General features: G+C 31.6%; 4 protein-coding genes across 6 annotated transcripts in view; 2 read left to right on the forward strand and 2 right to left on the reverse strand.

Moving 5' to 3' along the window:
• Positions 1–4,823, forward strand: part of LOC122629531 (disintegrin and metalloproteinase domain-containing protein 10-like) — a 29,376-nt gene extending 24,553 nt beyond the window's left edge. The window contains exons 15-18 of one of the 2 annotated variants that reach the window (XM_043813056.1): positions 11–145; positions 286–325; positions 663–896; positions 1,006–1,145. In XM_043813056.1, the coding sequence (XP_043668991.1) occupies positions 11–145; positions 286–325; positions 663–859 (372 nt within the window). In that variant the 3' untranslated portion in view covers positions 860–896; positions 1,006–1,145. Of the gene's footprint in view, positions 1–10; positions 146–285; positions 326–662; positions 897–1,005 lie in introns of both variants that reach the window. The other variant, XM_043813055.1, reaches the window with a different exon arrangement.
• Positions 4,824–5,986: 1,163 nt separating this feature from the next.
• On the reverse strand, positions 5,987–8,038 carry LOC122629021 (meiosis-specific nuclear structural protein 1-like). Its single transcript, XM_043811958.1, has 5 exons — positions 7,638–8,038; positions 6,965–7,479; positions 6,670–6,867; positions 6,249–6,387; positions 5,987–6,164 (listed from the first exon to the last, which is right to left on the reverse strand). The coding sequence occupies exons 1-5, from the start codon at positions 7,891–7,893 to the stop codon at positions 6,049–6,051; spliced, it is 1,224 nt and encodes a 407-aa protein (XP_043667893.1). The 5' UTR covers positions 7,894–8,038; the 3' UTR covers positions 5,987–6,048.
• Positions 8,039–8,705: 667 nt separating this feature from the next.
• On the reverse strand, positions 8,706–10,849 carry LOC122629020 (ubiquitin carboxyl-terminal hydrolase 14). The gene is made up of 6 exons (XM_043811957.1): positions 10,684–10,849; positions 10,384–10,562; positions 9,852–10,316; positions 9,490–9,759; positions 9,085–9,376; positions 8,706–9,005 (listed from the first exon to the last, which is right to left on the reverse strand). Exons 1-6 carry the CDS (start codon positions 10,697–10,699, stop codon positions 8,725–8,727), a joined length of 1,503 nt encoding a protein of 500 aa, XP_043667892.1. The 5' UTR covers positions 10,700–10,849; the 3' UTR covers positions 8,706–8,724.
• A 318-nt stretch (positions 10,850–11,167) lies between these two features.
• On the forward strand, positions 11,168–16,717 carry LOC122629022 (calcium channel flower). Of its 2 annotated transcripts, XM_043811960.1 has the most exons (6): positions 11,168–11,316; positions 11,402–11,522; positions 11,732–11,939; positions 12,080–12,187; positions 12,754–12,916; positions 13,564–13,698. In XM_043811960.1, the coding sequence occupies exons 1-5, from the start codon at positions 11,314–11,316 to the stop codon at positions 12,878–12,880; spliced, it is 567 nt and encodes a 188-aa protein (XP_043667895.1). In that variant the 5' UTR covers positions 11,168–11,313; the 3' UTR covers positions 12,881–12,916; positions 13,564–13,698. The 2 variants fall into 2 exon arrangements, with proteins under 2 accessions (XP_043667895.1, XP_043667894.1); XM_043811959.1 differs by lacking the exon at positions 12,754–12,916 and having other exon boundaries at positions 13,564–16,717.
• Positions 16,718–16,824: the final 107 nt, after the last annotated feature.

Here is a 16,824-nt window from a genome sequence, read left to right on the forward strand (position 1 = left end):
TTTTGTCAAGGTTGATCCAAGTGGCCCGTTGGCAACGTTAAGAAAACTTTTATTATCCGATGAAAGTCTCGCAACTGTTCGTCGTTGGGTAGCCGATCATTGGTACGCAGCGGCTCTTATCATTTTAGGAGCTATATCTTTATTGGTAAGCATAAAAGTTTCTTTGAAAAAGCACGATGAAAATATCATATCGTTGAAAATTGTTTGCGTCGACGACGACGAGCACACGAATAGAATGCATGGCACTTAATTTATTATTTACGTTTCACGTACGATCTTTGCCAGAAAAAATGCAGGAAAAAAACAACGGTGCAGTGTGAAAAGAGTAAGTGAGAGAACACAACAGACATGAAAGTAGGACGCATATACAGAATGTTTCGCAAGCTTTATTACTTTTTAGCTTTTTATTTATCGATAAATCTTTAATATTTAATATCGTAGATAGAATGAGCTAAAGAATTTTCGTAGTTCGTCGTGAAGTTGAAAAGAAAAGAGAAAAAAGAAAAAGAAAAAAGAAAAAAAACAAAATACATTTGAAAGATGGATAGAAAATTGAAGACACGACGACGATACGTTTTACGATTTATTTCTACGAGAAGAAATAAGAAATGGAAATACTGTTAGAGTTTGAAAGATGTTAATTAGGTCGTTAATTTATTCAGGTTGTCAGTATGAGGCTCCTAGGCAAGCGACCGGATCAGAAACTCAAATCGGTGACAATAATCCACAGCTCGACGACGGAAACGGTACGGTTGCCGCCGGAAGGTGCGGAGGGAGTGACGGTTCATCCGGCAGCCGTTCGTGCAAAGCTTCCACTGAGCAGGAAAGTGAGAGAGAAGAGAAGACACCGGAAGCATAAGGACACGCATGCTGCTTCGGCCGATAAATCAAACAAGGTATAATACCAAGATAATAATGACAACATTGTTAATTGTATATCTTATCGTTGATATAAATTTGATTGGTGACGATATTTGTTTGTTTAAAAAAAAAAAAAAAAAAAAGGATGTTTTAAAGAAAAAGAAACAAATGGCGAACCGGAGATCCTCGACGGTGCCGGCCGAGGAAGTTGCCCGGAAACGACCAACGGAAACGTCAAACCCAACGACTGCTACCGTTACCGCTACTGCAGCAGCAGCAGCAGCAGCAGCAGCAGCGACGGCAGCAACGGCGGCGGCAGCGGCAGCTGGAGCCGTAATGCAAGATAATAAACGTAAGAAGAGTTCAAACTCGAGGGAGAAGCAAAATTTATCTAACAATGCACCCGGTAATTCCGAGCTAGATAAACGCAAACGAAAGAAACAACATAGGAAAGAAGTCATTGATTATTCCGCTATACAAGCGGAAAAAGAAGCCGAACCGAATGCCGATCCTAAAAACAAAGTACGGTCGTGGTTATTAGCTTCGTCTCAGTGTAGATTAGAAAGTACAAGAACGTCCAGTGGTTTACCGAAAAGCAAATCGACGCCGGTAGGATTGACGGGCGGTAGTGGTAACGTTACTGGTGCAACAAGATTGGCTCAATCAAGGCAAACCGGTGTTCCAAGGAGACCTCTGGACTCCAGAGAGGTCAAAAGTTCGCCAGGTACTTTAGCTAGGAAGGAACGAGCGAGACTTCAAGTCGTCTATAAGCCGCCCTTCAAGTTTAGCGTGAAACTACGTAAGGCCGATAAAGTGGCTCAAGTGCCACCACCAGCGCCAACTTCGGCGCACAATAATCTCACGAGATCCACGAAATTGCCGAGAACCGGTGTGTTACTTAAAACTAAGAGAAGAGACAGAGTTAGAATCGGTAGAGCCAGACAGATAGCTCCTACTGGAATAGGAAACGATAGTGGAGATTTACCAGAGCCTGCTAATTCGGATCTACATACGGTACCATCGGATTTGGAGGTTCTGCTTTCTGAAAGCGAGTTTCTCTTCTCGGACACGTGACCCCAAGAATCGATAATTATTTCCATCTAAAAATTAACAACTTTATTACCTGCGTTCCCCATTACTCGGCTGAAGAAAATTTTATTTTCGTAAAAAGAAAAAAGAAAGAATGGAATGCTGCCTGCCTCTACGCTTCCCTTTTTCTTGTTTTCCTCGTTTTCTTTTATTTTTCTTTTTCTTTTTTTTTTATTTCCTTTTTTCTCTCCTTGTCTTCCGAGTTAGACGTAAGTTGAGAATGAACAATCGAGTGTGGGTGTCCGTTAAATGGATATTTAAGGGACGTGTTCAAAGGGATGTGTTCTTAACAAGATCTATACAATAATGTGAACGTTGGTGAAAGAAGATGCGACAATTCTTTTTCTTTTCTTTTTTTTTTGTTTTTTTTTTTGTTTTTTTCTCCCTTTTTTTTGGAAAATTTCGCGATCCTATTACTTACTTGCTATCTATTTACATACATACTGACGTTTAATCTTATTATCGATATTAAACGCCAAGCCAAGAGAAAAAGATTTCTTCTTTCGTAAAAAGGGGCCAAATCTACCTTTAAAAAGACTAGAAGAAATGTATATCGACGGAGTGAGCGATTAAGCAAAGATAAAAGAAGAGAGGAAGAAGAAGAAAGAAAACAAAAAGTTATAAACAAAGACGAAGAAGCAAAAGAAGAAATGTTGTAAAACTGTGCCAGAGTGTTCGTTTATTTGCAATTTGCATTTCAGAAAAAAGAAGAGAGAGAGAGCATACGTAAATCTCTCCATTATATAAATATTCGTTTATATACGAAACGAAGCGCTGCCTACAAGGACAAAAGAAACCTCCCTCCTCTTTTAAAAAAAGAAAATGAGAAGAAAGAAATGAAAATGAGGTGTAATTTGCTACGTATTCTTCTTTATATCGTCGATACCAGTAAATACTTTTCGATACTACAAATAAACTATCGCGATTGTCACGTTTAAAAGAAGAAGAAATAGGACAATTATAGTAATGATTATAATAATAATTTTTTTATCTCTCTTTTTTTTTATTTTTTTATTTTTTTTTTTTTTTAAACAGTGACTGTTACTGTCCAAGACTGTTTCCTATTTGAAAGCATTTTCTATCGATCGTTGTCTATTTACAATAACTATCCTCAAACTGCCTAAGTAGTTGTTTCGATGGAGTTTTCCTAATGGTTCCTATTAATCGGCGAAATCTGATAACTTCGAACAATAGCTTTGCGCCGATGATGATTTGCTCGTTCTCGTTCCAATCGTTGCTTTTAAATATTGAGATGTACGTATTATGCTATAAAATGTATCTACGTTTAGCGAACTCGTTTTATTCAGTCCAGTGACTTCCATTTTATAAAAACACACACGACATATATATATATATATATATATATATATATATATCAGGTGTACTGAAGTTAAAATTTATTAGCTAGAAAAAAATTTACAATCAAATATAATATTGTCCGTTCTTACCGATATATATTACCGTATTTTATTAGGGTGCTAATAATAATTATAGAAAGAAAAAATAATTTTACTTTAATTATATTACTTATATGTATATGTATTCCGTGTGCTTTGAAATACTTCCTCGTAATCAATCTAATAAGGATTTACGAGAAATGTAATTCGTGTAGAAGAAAAAGAAAAACGAATCTCTTTTTTGAATAGTTAAGTTTGCCGATGTGTTAAGTGTTAATTAATTTCATTCAACATATTTTTTTTCTTTCTTTTGTTTTCGCTATTCGAAAAAGCACATAAATTGTGTGGCGATTCGAGCGCGATCTTCACTCTATAAGTATATAGGGAAAGAAAAAAAAAAACATATACACACACACACACACGCGCGCATACGGGTTTATAAGAGAATGTCTTGTTTAGAGTGTCGAGAGAATATACAGAATAGGTCTAATGTTCCTGGATGATATTAAAAATCAATTACTCTTTTTTCGAGAGGCTTCAAAGGATAAATTTTCGTTTTTGTTTTCTATCAAATTGTAAAATTAAAAGTACAGCTTGTTAAACAATCTATCCGAGTACAATCCTAAGTTTTAAAAAGGAATAATTGATTTTTAATGTCTCATAGAAACTTTTGGCTCATCCTGTATAATGCTTATATATCCTATTGTAATCGCTAAAGTGAAAATAAAAGAGCGAGAGAGAGAGAAAGAGAGAGCGAGAGAGAGAGAGAGAGAGAGAGAGAGAGAGAGAGAGAGAGAAATTGCTCGTTAAGTGTAACACGGATGCGGGCTACTTTGTACATACATACATACATAAAGCGTGAAAAAAAATGTGATTTTACTTTTACATGACCAGTGCTGCACATACACATACACATGCACGAACATACATACATACACTAATTACACAAGAGCACTCATTTAATCCGCGAGGATATGTGATTTTACTTTTAAGACCAATCCGTGCTAAGTCGTTTTTTACAGTTAGGAACTTCTCCGATAGGAGGGCCAGTAACGCAAAAAAAAATAAATAAAATAAAATAAAATAAAATAAAAATGAAGAAGAGAAGATGAAAAAAACGTATCATACCCCGTTCACTTTTAAGGATCCGCTTGTTGTGCCTAACTTGCGCGTCGATCAAAAAAAGTGACCATTAATAATTAATAATAATAATATTAATATTAATATTAATAATAATTAATAGTAATAATAATAATAATAATAATAATAATAATAATAATAATAATAATAATGATAATGATAATGATAATACACTGAGATCGTCTTAAAGACGTTCTTGTAAAAGAAAATAAAAAGAAAATGAATGAGAAATAGAGGGAAGAGTTGAGGAAAACGGAAAGGAGAGGATTAGTAAGAAAAATTAAATTTTCTTACTGAATAAGAAAAATTAAAAAGAAAAAAAAAAGAAAAAAAGAAGGAAGTCCAAGTTTTGATGGATCGTTTCGTAATAATTCACGTGAAAATCACACGGACGAGACCGCGTAATTCGCTTTATTCGTTGAATTTTGCGTGTGTTGTTAGAGATACGCCGATAGGGGCCGAGCGTATTATTATTGTAATAATCGGTGAATTTAGTAGAGACTTATAAGGCCCAGAGACTTATAAATGTGTTGAAATTTCACGTAGTAACACAGTCGTCGTAGATTTACTCTCTCGTGGCATATCGTTATTAGTGGAGGACGCCTCTATAAATGAAAAAAAAAAAAAAAAAGAAAAAGAAAGAAAAAAAATGAAAGAAAGAAAGAAAGGGAAAGAAAAAAGATATAAATTTTTAATTATAAAACGACGAAAAAATTTCTTATTAATTCTTTTTTTCTTTTTCCTTTTTTTTTTCCTTCTATTTCGTCGTTCGTCATTTTAAAAATACTTGCACAGTGCATTGAGTTAATCGATTTTTCTCGTTTCTTCATTCCCATTTTTGATTTCGTTCGATCGATTAATAGCACGTCTATTCCTAATGACACTAAAAACAAAAAGAAAGAAGTGAAATGAAATTAATCGATGAAAAATGATACTTTCGTAATTTTGAAAAATCAATCATTCGAAACGTTCGAGCGGTCTTCCTCGTGCCATTTTTTTTTTTCTTTTCTCTTCAATTCTCTTATTTTTGAATCCCTTCTCTCTCTTTTTTCTTTTTTTTTTATATATATATATATATATATATATAATCGGATCTTTAGAAATCGAAGAAGAAATAAAATAATATAATGATTTTCTTCGATTAGATATGACTTCTCGTTGATGAACGAACGACGATAAAGAGTAACGAGGCAAGACCGCCTTCGTTTATAATCTATCGAGTACTATTAATCTATATAAGATGGGGCTGCTGTATTTTTACACGGACTTTGTACAAATAACAAAAGCCGTAAAGGTGACGCCTTTCCGCGCGACGTGTATATATATACCTATGTACTAATAAATAATGGGCGAAACGTCGGATATTTTTATTAAATTCCCGAAATAAATATAGAACTCGTTCAATCTGGATTTCTTTTTTTTTAATATATTTATTTTTATATATGTCTTCAGATATATGTTTTATACAGGTAAAAAATAATCGATAACATCGATATACATAAATATCAAAGTTTTTTTTTTTTTTTTTTTTTTTTTAAATAAATTATTCAACGTATTAATATTATGGCTTTTTTGCGCATTCGTCGTGAATATTTTGTTGTCTCTTCAATAATTTCATTGCATATTCGATTCTATTATTTATTATAATTTTCTTCAAATCGTCACCATATTGCTTATCTGAAATAAAAATGAATAATGTTCTCGATATAATAATTGATAGTTATAATAAGAAAATTATAAATCATTCTAATTCATTTATACTTTTTTGTCGTTTCTCCTCTAGCTTTTGTCTATCTTTCTTTTCGAGTTCTAATTGTTTCTCGTACAAATTACGCGCTAAAGTTATCTCCATCTCTCGTTCTTTCACCCTCTTCTCAGCTGCATCAATGCTATATTGTGTCTAATATGTAAGAAAATGTTCGATTAAATATTCTTAATATATATAAAAAGCAATGGTGAAGCAATCCAATTTTGTGGTGATTAAAAAAAGAAAGAAAGAAAACAAGAAATTTTTTACTTAAAAAATACATTTACTACATGTATTTCATTTCGGTTTTATTTCGTTTTGTTCATCTTTTATTTGACCTAATAGAATTTGCCATTTTATTTGATGAAAAAAGGACAAAAACATCACTGTCGTAAAGATTTAATTTAAACGAAAAAAAGGAAACCTTTATCTTACCATTTCGTCGAAGATTTCTTTAGCTTGTAGTCGCTTTTCCAAGGCTAATCTTAAAGATTCTTCAATTTCCTTGATTTTCTTTTTTTCTATATACAATTCACTGCAAATTGCTTCCTTTTCCATCATCTTGATCTCATCGTCCAACATCTTCCTCGCAATTCTTTCCGTCGTCGCTTCTCTCAGCGCGCTGATATCTTTCTATAACGAGAAAAAAAAAATTTTTTTTTTTTTTTGTTACAGAAATCGATAAAATCATGTTTCTTTTTTTTTTTTTTCTTCGGTGACGAATGTTTACTTTTTTCTCCATTTGTTTTTTATATTCAAGTTCTTTCTCAACCATGATATCAGCGATTTTTTTATTTTCCTCGCTAATCGTAGCTTTTTGTATGTCCTTCCATACTTTTCTCGCTTCAAAAGTAGCTTTCTTCTCAGCTTGTAAACAGCTTTGAATTTTTTGTTTATGTTTCTCCGTACGAATATCCTCTTCGTGAATAGCATCGAGCATTTGTTCCATGATCTTACGTTCGCGTTGCCTCTCCTCATCCAATTCTCTCAGTATACGACGTTTTTCAATAATTTGATTCTGCAAATCGGCAAGATAAAGTCGTTTTTTTTCTTCCGATTTTTCCAATAGCATTTTATTTAAGATATCGTCGACGTAACATCGTTGAGCTATGTCAAAAGATTGCGCATCTTTGCGAATCTTCTCTTCTAACAATCGTGATTGTAGATCAACCAAAAAACAAGCTGGAGGAGATCGCGATAATTTCTTGTTACATTTTAAATCACGCAATTCCCGCGCTTCTTTACCTGCAAATTTCAAACCTTATAAAATTGGCGCCATTATCGGAATCGTATAAACCGTGACGTCAATTACGAATCGAGAGTTCGACTTCGATATATACGTCGATATTATCGATAGACGTTTAACGAGATTATTATTTATTGAAACATTATGAAAATTTTACTTTTAAGACGTGCCAATTCCTGAGCTAATTTATAAGCTCTTTCGATTTGTCGATTTTGTAAATCGCGAGCTTTCTGAGAACAAACGAGTTTTTCTTTTTCTTCGGCTTCTAAACGCTCCATATGTAAACGTTGTATAGGTCGTATAATATCGCCCTTTTCCATTATTTTTGTTCGTTCTAATTCTATTTCGTCTTCATAAGTATCCTTCTTCAGTTTCATCTTCTCTATCATCTCTAAGTTGTCTCGTAACAGCATTTTCGGTCCTGGTATTATTCACTTAATTTTTAGTTTTTATTAAATAATTTACACAAAATTTTTCGAGATTCTATTATACGTGTTATTTAACGCTTCACGATCGCACGAAGTTATTACGTATCAAAAGGGACGTATTCTTATTGGTCTATACACGTATCGATCCATAGTCACGTGATAATCGATAACATACGGACGATTTTTAAATTTGATTTGGCGGTAACAAAGTAAATGATTCTTCTCACAATCATTCGCTATTTCATTCGCGAAATGAAAAAAGTAAAATACGATAATATGTTATTTGTGTGAAAGCTTTATTTTATTATAACTTTATAGAGCAGTTTGTAAAAGTATATCGATCCGTAATAATTTCCAATAAAGTATGCATTCGGATCATTTAATTACAACATTATAAAAAAACACAATAACGTTCCACAGTAAATAATTGCTTTTCGATTAGCTTATAAAGTAACGAGTCGTAATTGTAGATCTTAAAAAAAAAAAAAAAAAAAAATAATAATAAAATAAAATAAAATGCATTTATAAACGTCACGATTATATGCAGTTATATCGAGAGATGACCATATAGCAGTTTTGTCCCTGTAATTTTATATTTTGTTTAAAACAAATGCTGCAATTATTTTTTGCATATACCATGAATAATTTACATAGCATGGCAGCATATATTTAAGATAATATTTAAATCAGCGTACAAAATCCACTATTCCTTGTGGATATCGGTTGTATGGGTTCTTGTGTCTTTTCTTCTTCTTTTTTTTTTTTTTTTTGGGGAGGAATTATGTCCAAAGAAATTCTTTATTTATAGACTGTTATTTATTCCGTAGGTGAAGCATCACATATCTTTGTCTCAGTCTCAGGTACTTTTAGAACTCGTGGACCATATAGAAGAACGTATGCACAATGCCAATCACCACCGCCACTAAGCTTTAATACTTCTTCACTACTAACAATACTAACAGTATCATCGTCACATTTCAACCATGTATCGTTCTTTTGATGAACCCATGCTACGTAATGACCACTACTACTTGATCGACCCCTATGAGTTAAAACTGCTTGTAGCGTATAATAACCGCTATTATTGGATCCTAAGTCTATAAACGTTAAATAAAAATTAATATTTTGAATGCAAAGTTTAATAATAAGTATTTCAAACGGTTTACATGTCCTTACCATTTGGAAACCAAAATGGTTCATCTTTCATTTTTCTCGACTTTTCATCACCTTTATCTTTCTTGTCTTTCAATTTGGCAGCTTCTTCTACCAAGTTATCTTCGTATTCTTTAAATTTTTCCCGCATCGGTGTAAGTTTGGTTTGGAGTTCGCTACCGCATAATTCAAAAGCATCGAATTCCAATGGGAACTTAACATCTTTTAAAATTTTTGCATTAATGGCTTCTTTTTCTTTATAAAAGAAACGAACAAATTGGATAGTTAAATATGCTGGTAACCTACTAATTTTTGACTGAAAATATAGAAAAACAATTTTAATGTTTATCGAGATATAAAATACAAAAAAATAAAATATTCGAAAATGATAATAATTAAACATGATATTAAAATATATTTTATATTTACCGTTTTAGTATACAATGCATCTCTCCCAAGAGTCGCAGACATTTTTGTAATTTGTTCTTGCATTTTACTTCTAAGACCAGAATGCATATATTTGACATCCGTTGAAATGAAGCAACTCAATTGTAGAAATTCTTCCTTTCCTTTAGTAGGTGGTTCATCTTCCGATTCGATACATTTCAATTCTGTATCAAATGTTCCTCCAAAGTATTGTTCTATCAACGATCGAGGCTTATAAGACTGAGAATCATCCTCCACAGCATCCGAATTTACCTTTTTGTAATTTTATTATCAGTAGTAAATTCATATCCATGTAAATTTTATTGAAAAAATTGACAGAAAAAGAATTTCTTATCTATACAAACCTTTGCAGGTAGCTTTTGTTGTAGCATTCTAACGAGTTCGGTCCAACATTCGTTGGCGTCTTGTTGTTGGAAAACGCCGTGCTCAAATTTCTCGGCGAATCTTGGAAAAGCTATATGCATCATTTGTAAAAGAATAACAGGCGGAAAGGGCGATCCTCTATCCATATTTTCGTAAAGATCTCTTAGAGCTGCCGTTATGTTCTGCGCAGGCGCGAGAGAGGAATTACCCATGGTTGATAGAGTACCAGAATAATTTTTTAAAGCTTCTCTCAACTCCGGTACGGTTTTGAGACATTGTACGGTCGCGTTAAGATAACAAGTATTTCCAAGATTAGCCAGGCCAGCTGGCAAATCTAGCGCTGTAGCCAACTCGGATTCGTTCATATCTTCCAAAAACAAAGGCTTCTCTTTTGGTTCCGTAGGTACGTCCTCTTCTTTAGAACCCATCATTAATACGGTAACGCCCTATTAGAAAATATAAACGACTATATAAAAGATATGAATGAATTAACGAATCACACATTTTCCTTACATCTTTCAAACCAATATTGCCCCAATCGTCGTCCTTCAACGTTATTCCTTTGACCATAACTTTTTGTCTTTCTGGTTGTACTCCTGTCAATGCATAGAGTTGGGCTTTAAATAACATTGGTTCTTCATCTGTATTAACTTCTACGTTAGGGTAAAGCTCTTTGCCCCATTTGACTTTAACTGTAATTAAGATGACCAAAATGTAACGATGACTGTCATAAATTTGACAAAGAATAAAGAAAGTGTTGCATGTCTCGGGAGGTTAGATTTTTATAAATATTTTAATATCAAATATATGTACCTGTGTATTGTGGCATATTTACAATTTGTGCGCTTCAATTTCGACTGGGAATAAATTATATGTGGTAATGTTTTTAACGCATACACTGTTCTTTGATAGAAATTACAAGAGTGCATAGGAAACGCAAAGTCAGAGACCAAGTGTATACGAACAGCCGATCGCTCACACGAGCTCACACTAGTTCACGTAGGCTCACACATGCTCATCTAAGCGTTGTGCTCGGTTCAGCGCCGCAAGTAATTGAATGCAATTGGAACGATTTCCGTTCAACTATCCTACCATACATTTGTTTCAAACTTCTTATTAGCATACGTATATATCATTCATAAATTTGATGGATCGAATTTAATAAAATCGTTTATTTCGTTATATCTTCGAATCGATTAATATCTATTACAATATTCATTTTCTTCCTCTATCTTGGTCTGTTAATTTTAGATACTTCGTAAAAACTAAAGTCACACTCCTATCTTACTGCTCTACTTGAATCATGGATAAGATAGAGCACACACACGTACACATAGTGATATAGAGAAGTATCTCACGGGTCGATTTTCTCTACATCAACAGAGTTCAGCGGCATTGTCAGTGCTGTCAGCTGACGAAAGAAGTGGATCTAGTACAATAAAAATGGTAATTTTCTGTGATAAGAAGATTCGTTGACGAGCCTTAATTACGTTAATTGCGTTTCTCGTTAATACCGTTCGTTTATTTGTAGTCGTTCGGTGAAAAAATAGCATCGATAATGCAAAGGCCTGGCCAGGATCCTGTCGCTAAGGACGATATTCCCTGGTGGATGAAATATGCTGGGCGAGGGCTCGGCACTGTAGGCGGTTTCAGTTAGTTTTTATATATCTTTTTTGCTCTCCTTTATACTGCTTTACTCGTATATTCTAATCTAGCTAGATTTTATATTATCTCGATTTTACTTGCAACTATTCTTTTGTGATAGCAGATATACTCTTTGTTAAGTCGTGCCAATAGAATATTAATCGTTTTTATATTCATACGAATATCTTTGTTACAATCGTATTTATATTTGTTACAGTCGCGATCTTTCTGGGAGCTTGGAATTGTGCAACGATCTTATTAGCTTCGATAATCTGCTTTCTTAGCGGTATATGGCAGATGGTAGCTGGTTTTATAGTTTTGATGATCGAAGCACCTTGTTGTTGTATGTTTATCGATTTTGTCCAAAACTTAAGTGATATGGTGGAGAGCAAACCTTATTGGAATAGAGCAGCAGCTTATTGCGTGTAAGCATTATATATATATATATGTATGTGTGTATATATATATATATAAACTTTTATCTCTAAATTTTTTACAATAATTTTTCGTTGATAAAAATCTTAGAATTTCGGATAATACCTTCATGTATTTTTAACTATTTTAGATTAGCATTGCCACCGGTCTTCCTTTGTCCAGGAATAAACAGCATACTTGGTAGTGGATTTATTTTTGCGACTGGTATAATATATGGATTAATGTCAATTGGAAGAAAGTAAGTAAAGATTATAAGGAATTATTTTAGGAATTACATAAGAGCCATAACTATCATATTTATACAAATAAATTTTATGAAATGACATATAATAGAGTATATGATAATCGACATTGATGTAACAAAGCAAATGATGCAAAAAGTTCAAATTTTATGAATTTCAAAGTTATTATAATTTCTTGTGTATTTTTTATCGTCATTCGTATTTGCTTTCAACAATGGGGAAGAAAGTGTGGTGTGTTCATGCGTCAAACAATGCATATATAATTTGCTTATGGATGGATTTTTATCACTGTGTTGGTTTTACTTGCACTTATTGAAATTATTGCTTTGGTTTTTGTAAATGTATGTTTAAGATCAAAATAACTGATAAAGAGTCTAAGATTATATTGGGGACTAAAAATTATGTAGAGCATTTTTGTGATCGTATTTTAATGCTTTTAAATATCAAAAATGATGAAAGATATATATGTTACAATCGATATATATATATATATATATATTTATATATATACAAATTGAAGGAATGTGTGTCTATATTTACTAATTAACTGACACAATAACAGAGGAACCAGGCCCGACCCGGCAGGAATGACGTCGTCGGGTGTGGGCTCCCCACAGGGTACAGTACCTCCTACTACAGATCACCATACCACACTCATGGAGGATCCTGATGTCTGGAGGCCTACATAAAACATCAGATATTCATTGTACCACTTCACTAACCAGGCAATAATATATAAAATTCAATGTTATCCCTATGTGAATAGCCTCGTCGCATTCGTAAATATGACAGCTTGTAGCGTACAAGTTGTACATCATTAGCTAATTCTATATGTCTCATGAATGCATGCTTGTCTTGTTTGCTAATTTTTTATATGCTTACGTAATCTTTCCATTTTTTGCAATTGGACTTGATAACTAGCATATGTGTCATCGTCATAAACTAATATTCAATCATTACATTTTCAATGCATTTTTACGTTATATTTCTTATACAGCTATTATTTTACTTGTTCAACAAGGATAAAAATCACAAAAAATTAATTAATATTTGCGTATCAAGGATTATATATTAAAGATACTTTTATTTTTATCTTTAGGCTCTTTATACTTTATTTTTGAAATTATGTAATGGCATTTCTGCTTATTTATATAAACAAAACTGCATTATGCAATTCATTTATTGCAGCTATATCTAATAAAAAAAGGAAATATCTAATTAGATACGAACGTTCGAGCGCATTTAAAAATGCATGTATAATTATATTATAAATATTCAATATGCTGAGAATATATAATGCAGGAAATATTCTATTGTAAAGTACAATATACTAAGTAATTACATTTATTTTATGAAAAATGATACATTTCAGGGCATCGTGGGGGGAAATGAGATCAGCAGCAATGGAAACGCAAACTCCTTCATCAAGTATGCAGTCAACGCTCGTTGAAAATGCTCAACCAATGGGCTATAGTAGTAAACCAGATAGTAATGTTTGACACTTAACATACATTGGCAAAACAATACGATATTTCGCGTGAATGGTGGTGTGCTGTAATGACCTGGTCAAATAATTCTTAGGGCTATGAACATCTATCGTAAAGTATGATACCCATTGCACTGATGCTGATGTCTTATATTGAAATTTCGATGTTTAAGTAGGCAGTTAATTATTTCATCTTAAATGTGACCAACAAAGCCTGATACAAGCCACTCGTACATACATTTAATCAAGGATGCAAAACGGTTTCGTTAGTAATGGTTCTATATTCTTCTGATTTACATCTTATAGTTATATTAATATTAAATCGTTTTACATTTTTGTATATCTGTAGTACACCTCAGGTTACTTATAAAAATTATGTTGGCCTATCTTGTTCAAACCTGCTTTATTTAGTATCAAGAAATTTAGGATTAGATTAATCAATATACAAGATCCGTATTGTTAATTACAGCTGAGAATATAGAAATTGAATATATTATTAAGTCTACACTATGCTAATGTTCTTTACAGCATTATAAAGTGCCAGCTATATTTTCATCATTGCATCTTTCTATAACACCTACCTACCTGAAGTTATTTTATTCTAAAAGGAAAAAAAAAAAGAGAGAAAGAAAAAGAAAAAAGAAACAGAATAAAAAATTGTTAAGAACAGTGGCATAGTTCATATATTATCTATAAAAAATATGATTCACAAACATATTTTTCATATGATAAATATAGTATATAAGTATGATTGAGTTTAAAGAATATCTTTACTTGCTAATAGTCTCAATGATTAATTATAATTACATGATTTTGAAAGGTTTCTTATATCATTTTAAATAGTATAAGAAGCATTAGCTCTTATAATTGAATGAGTCATTAATATTAATTTTATGATTTATTATCGTTATATTCAAGTGTATAAATTCTTTATGACGACTGTATTGTATATAGAAATGAATTTACACATCTTTCTTCCATTAGTTTTCATGTTTATATTCTTCCTGTATGAAAAGCCTGAAGTAACAAGACGATATTAGGATAATTATTGACATTTCATTTGTTATTTAAGTTTAATTATTATATACTTATGTTATTCAACCTGTTACTGATTTTTTTGACTTATTTTGTGATACAATTCGATAGACTGGACTACTGTCACACTTTTTGTATAAGTGTGAATAGGAAGCTATAATTAAGAGTTTCTTAACATATTCCTGTACTATTAATAAGTATCACATTTGGAACATTATGTTCTACTATTTGTAACTGTTGTATCTAATACCAAATGTGCCAACGTGCAAATCCTCTTCTTCATTATCTTATTTTTTAGAATTTTATTCACAACGGTACAGCATTTCATTAGACTATTAATATCCAGTTAAAAATGTAATTTTTAACTACTCATTTTCTTCCTACATTCCTTACAAAAAATTTCATTTATTCATTCAAGAAAAAAGACTAAAAATTATTCATTGTCATCTAATTTATTGATTATAGTAAAGTATTCGTTGTATTGTGATTAACAAATTTGTCATAAAAATCCTAATGGTAAATACATAAGAATACATACGCTACATACAATACATACATTATTCTGTTATATTATCATTGCGATTTGCTTATAAATTAAACACGTCTCCCAATTTATACTTTTATGGTAATATCAGGTCAATACATCTAAAAGATTATTCGATCTTTCGAGCTTCATTGGTATTGTGTCAAGAACATTAATTGCTGTAATAAAACATCACCATTCATGGTACAATATGACTTATGTCTATACACATGGAAAATATATTATAATATAGAAAACATTCACTAGCATAGATAGAGGATGTATGGAATTCACAAAAGTCGACGAAAAAGGCTATTTAATTGTTTTCTTATTTTATTTAATGATATACTTAATTATGAGTCCTTAATATTTCGTATTTGCTTTTTATCGTTTAATTATAAAATATATAATTTATTGTTTTTAAAAGAGATCGGTAATAGGGGTGAGATTAGTTCGTAAGTTAGCTGAATATAGAAAAAATATGTATGTGTTAACATAGGAAAATTACGTGCTGAATAAATGTCACACAAGTTATCGTTAAATTTAAACGGTTAAAGAATAAAGTACTGCGATGTATGGCGGACATTAAATAGTTAGATAATTAATAGATATAAAATGAAATATGTGCTACTTTTATTTATGTACGTTATACGAGATATAATTAGATCTTCTGTATTTGATATAATTTCATTTGAATGATTTCAATATTTGATTTATTGTAACAAATTTCAAATATAGAAAAATATTATTATTTGGAAAATGCAGTTAAAAAGAAAAATGAAAATTTAATTTCTGCACTATACACAAACACACACACATACGTACTGTATTATATATTACATACTCTGTCGATTTTAAAAATAATTATAATCTTAAGATCGTGAATCTGAGAGTTATGCATTTGATGCAAAGGTTAACGAATGGAAAATAATTCAATTTTACTGTTTATTACTAGATATATTTAATGGTTATGGTATATATATATATATAGTTAAAAAATAATAATGTATAAAATATAACAAACATATTATTTTTATTGATCTTTTATGTAACACAGAGACGTACGGACTTTCGATTCAACCTATTTTTCAGGAAAAGAAAAAAAAAGGAATATAAAAATTTAACATCACAATGCATATCATTAAAGAAAAAAAAAAAAAAAAAGAAAAAATTATCGCGACATATAGATCAAACGAAATAACCTTGAATGGTAAAATTCTGCGTGACTGCGTTACATAATTATTTTGTTATAATTTAAAAAGACACAAGTCGTGAATGTAAACAATAAAAATAATGTGTTTATATGTATTCTTGAAAAAGCAATCGAAATTTGTAGTATTATATGGTATCAATCACATGTGTAATATAATAAAACGACTCATTTGAATATTAAGCATTACAAATGGTCAACGATATCGGAATCATAGTATTGGAGATGTATTTTTGATCAAACGCTATAAATAAAATTTGTCCGCATAAAAACTTCTTTGAATATATTTGACAAAGTATTCTACGGCATACAAACAATTTTGATTTTCGCGCGTTCATAGATAAGAAATCGTATCGTCCAATCGCAGGTCGGTATTCAT

This window comes from Vespula pensylvanica, chromosome 5, assembly GCF_014466175.1.
Source record: "Vespula pensylvanica isolate Volc-1 chromosome 5, ASM1446617v1, whole genome shotgun sequence".
NCBI lineage: Eukaryota > Metazoa > Arthropoda > Insecta > Hymenoptera > Vespidae > Vespula > Vespula pensylvanica.

Bases quoted from the DNA above. Each gene is read 5' to 3' on its own strand.
- LOC122629021 (XM_043811958.1), bottom strand. From the start codon at position 7,893: ATGCTGTTACGAGACAACTTAGAGATGATAGAGAAGATGAAACTGAAG. The intron at 6,868-6,964 runs GTAAACATTCGT...TTCTCGTTATAG, and splicing joins AAAAACAAATGGAGAAAAAA to AAAGATATCAGCGCGCTGAG. The intron at 6,165-6,248 runs GTATAAATGAAT...TTTTTATTTCAG, and splicing joins AGAGGAGAAACGACAAAAAA to ATAAGCAATATGGTGACGAT.
- LOC122629020 (XM_043811957.1), bottom strand. The intron at 9,760-9,851 runs GTTTGTATAGAT...AATTACAAAAAG, and splicing joins AACAAAAGCTACCTGCAAAG to GTAAATTCGGATGCTGTGGA. The intron at 9,006-9,084 runs GTAAGGACATGT...TAACGTTTATAG, and splicing joins ACCATTTTGGTTTCCAAATG to ACTTAGGATCCAATAATAGC.
- LOC122629022 (XM_043811959.1), top strand. The intron at 11,523-11,731 runs GTTAGTTTTTAT...TATTTGTTACAG, and splicing joins CGGCACTGTAGGCGGTTTCA to TCGCGATCTTTCTGGGAGCT. The intron at 11,940-12,079 runs GTAAGCATTATA...TAACTATTTTAG, and splicing joins AGAGCAGCAGCTTATTGCGT to ATTAGCATTGCCACCGGTCT.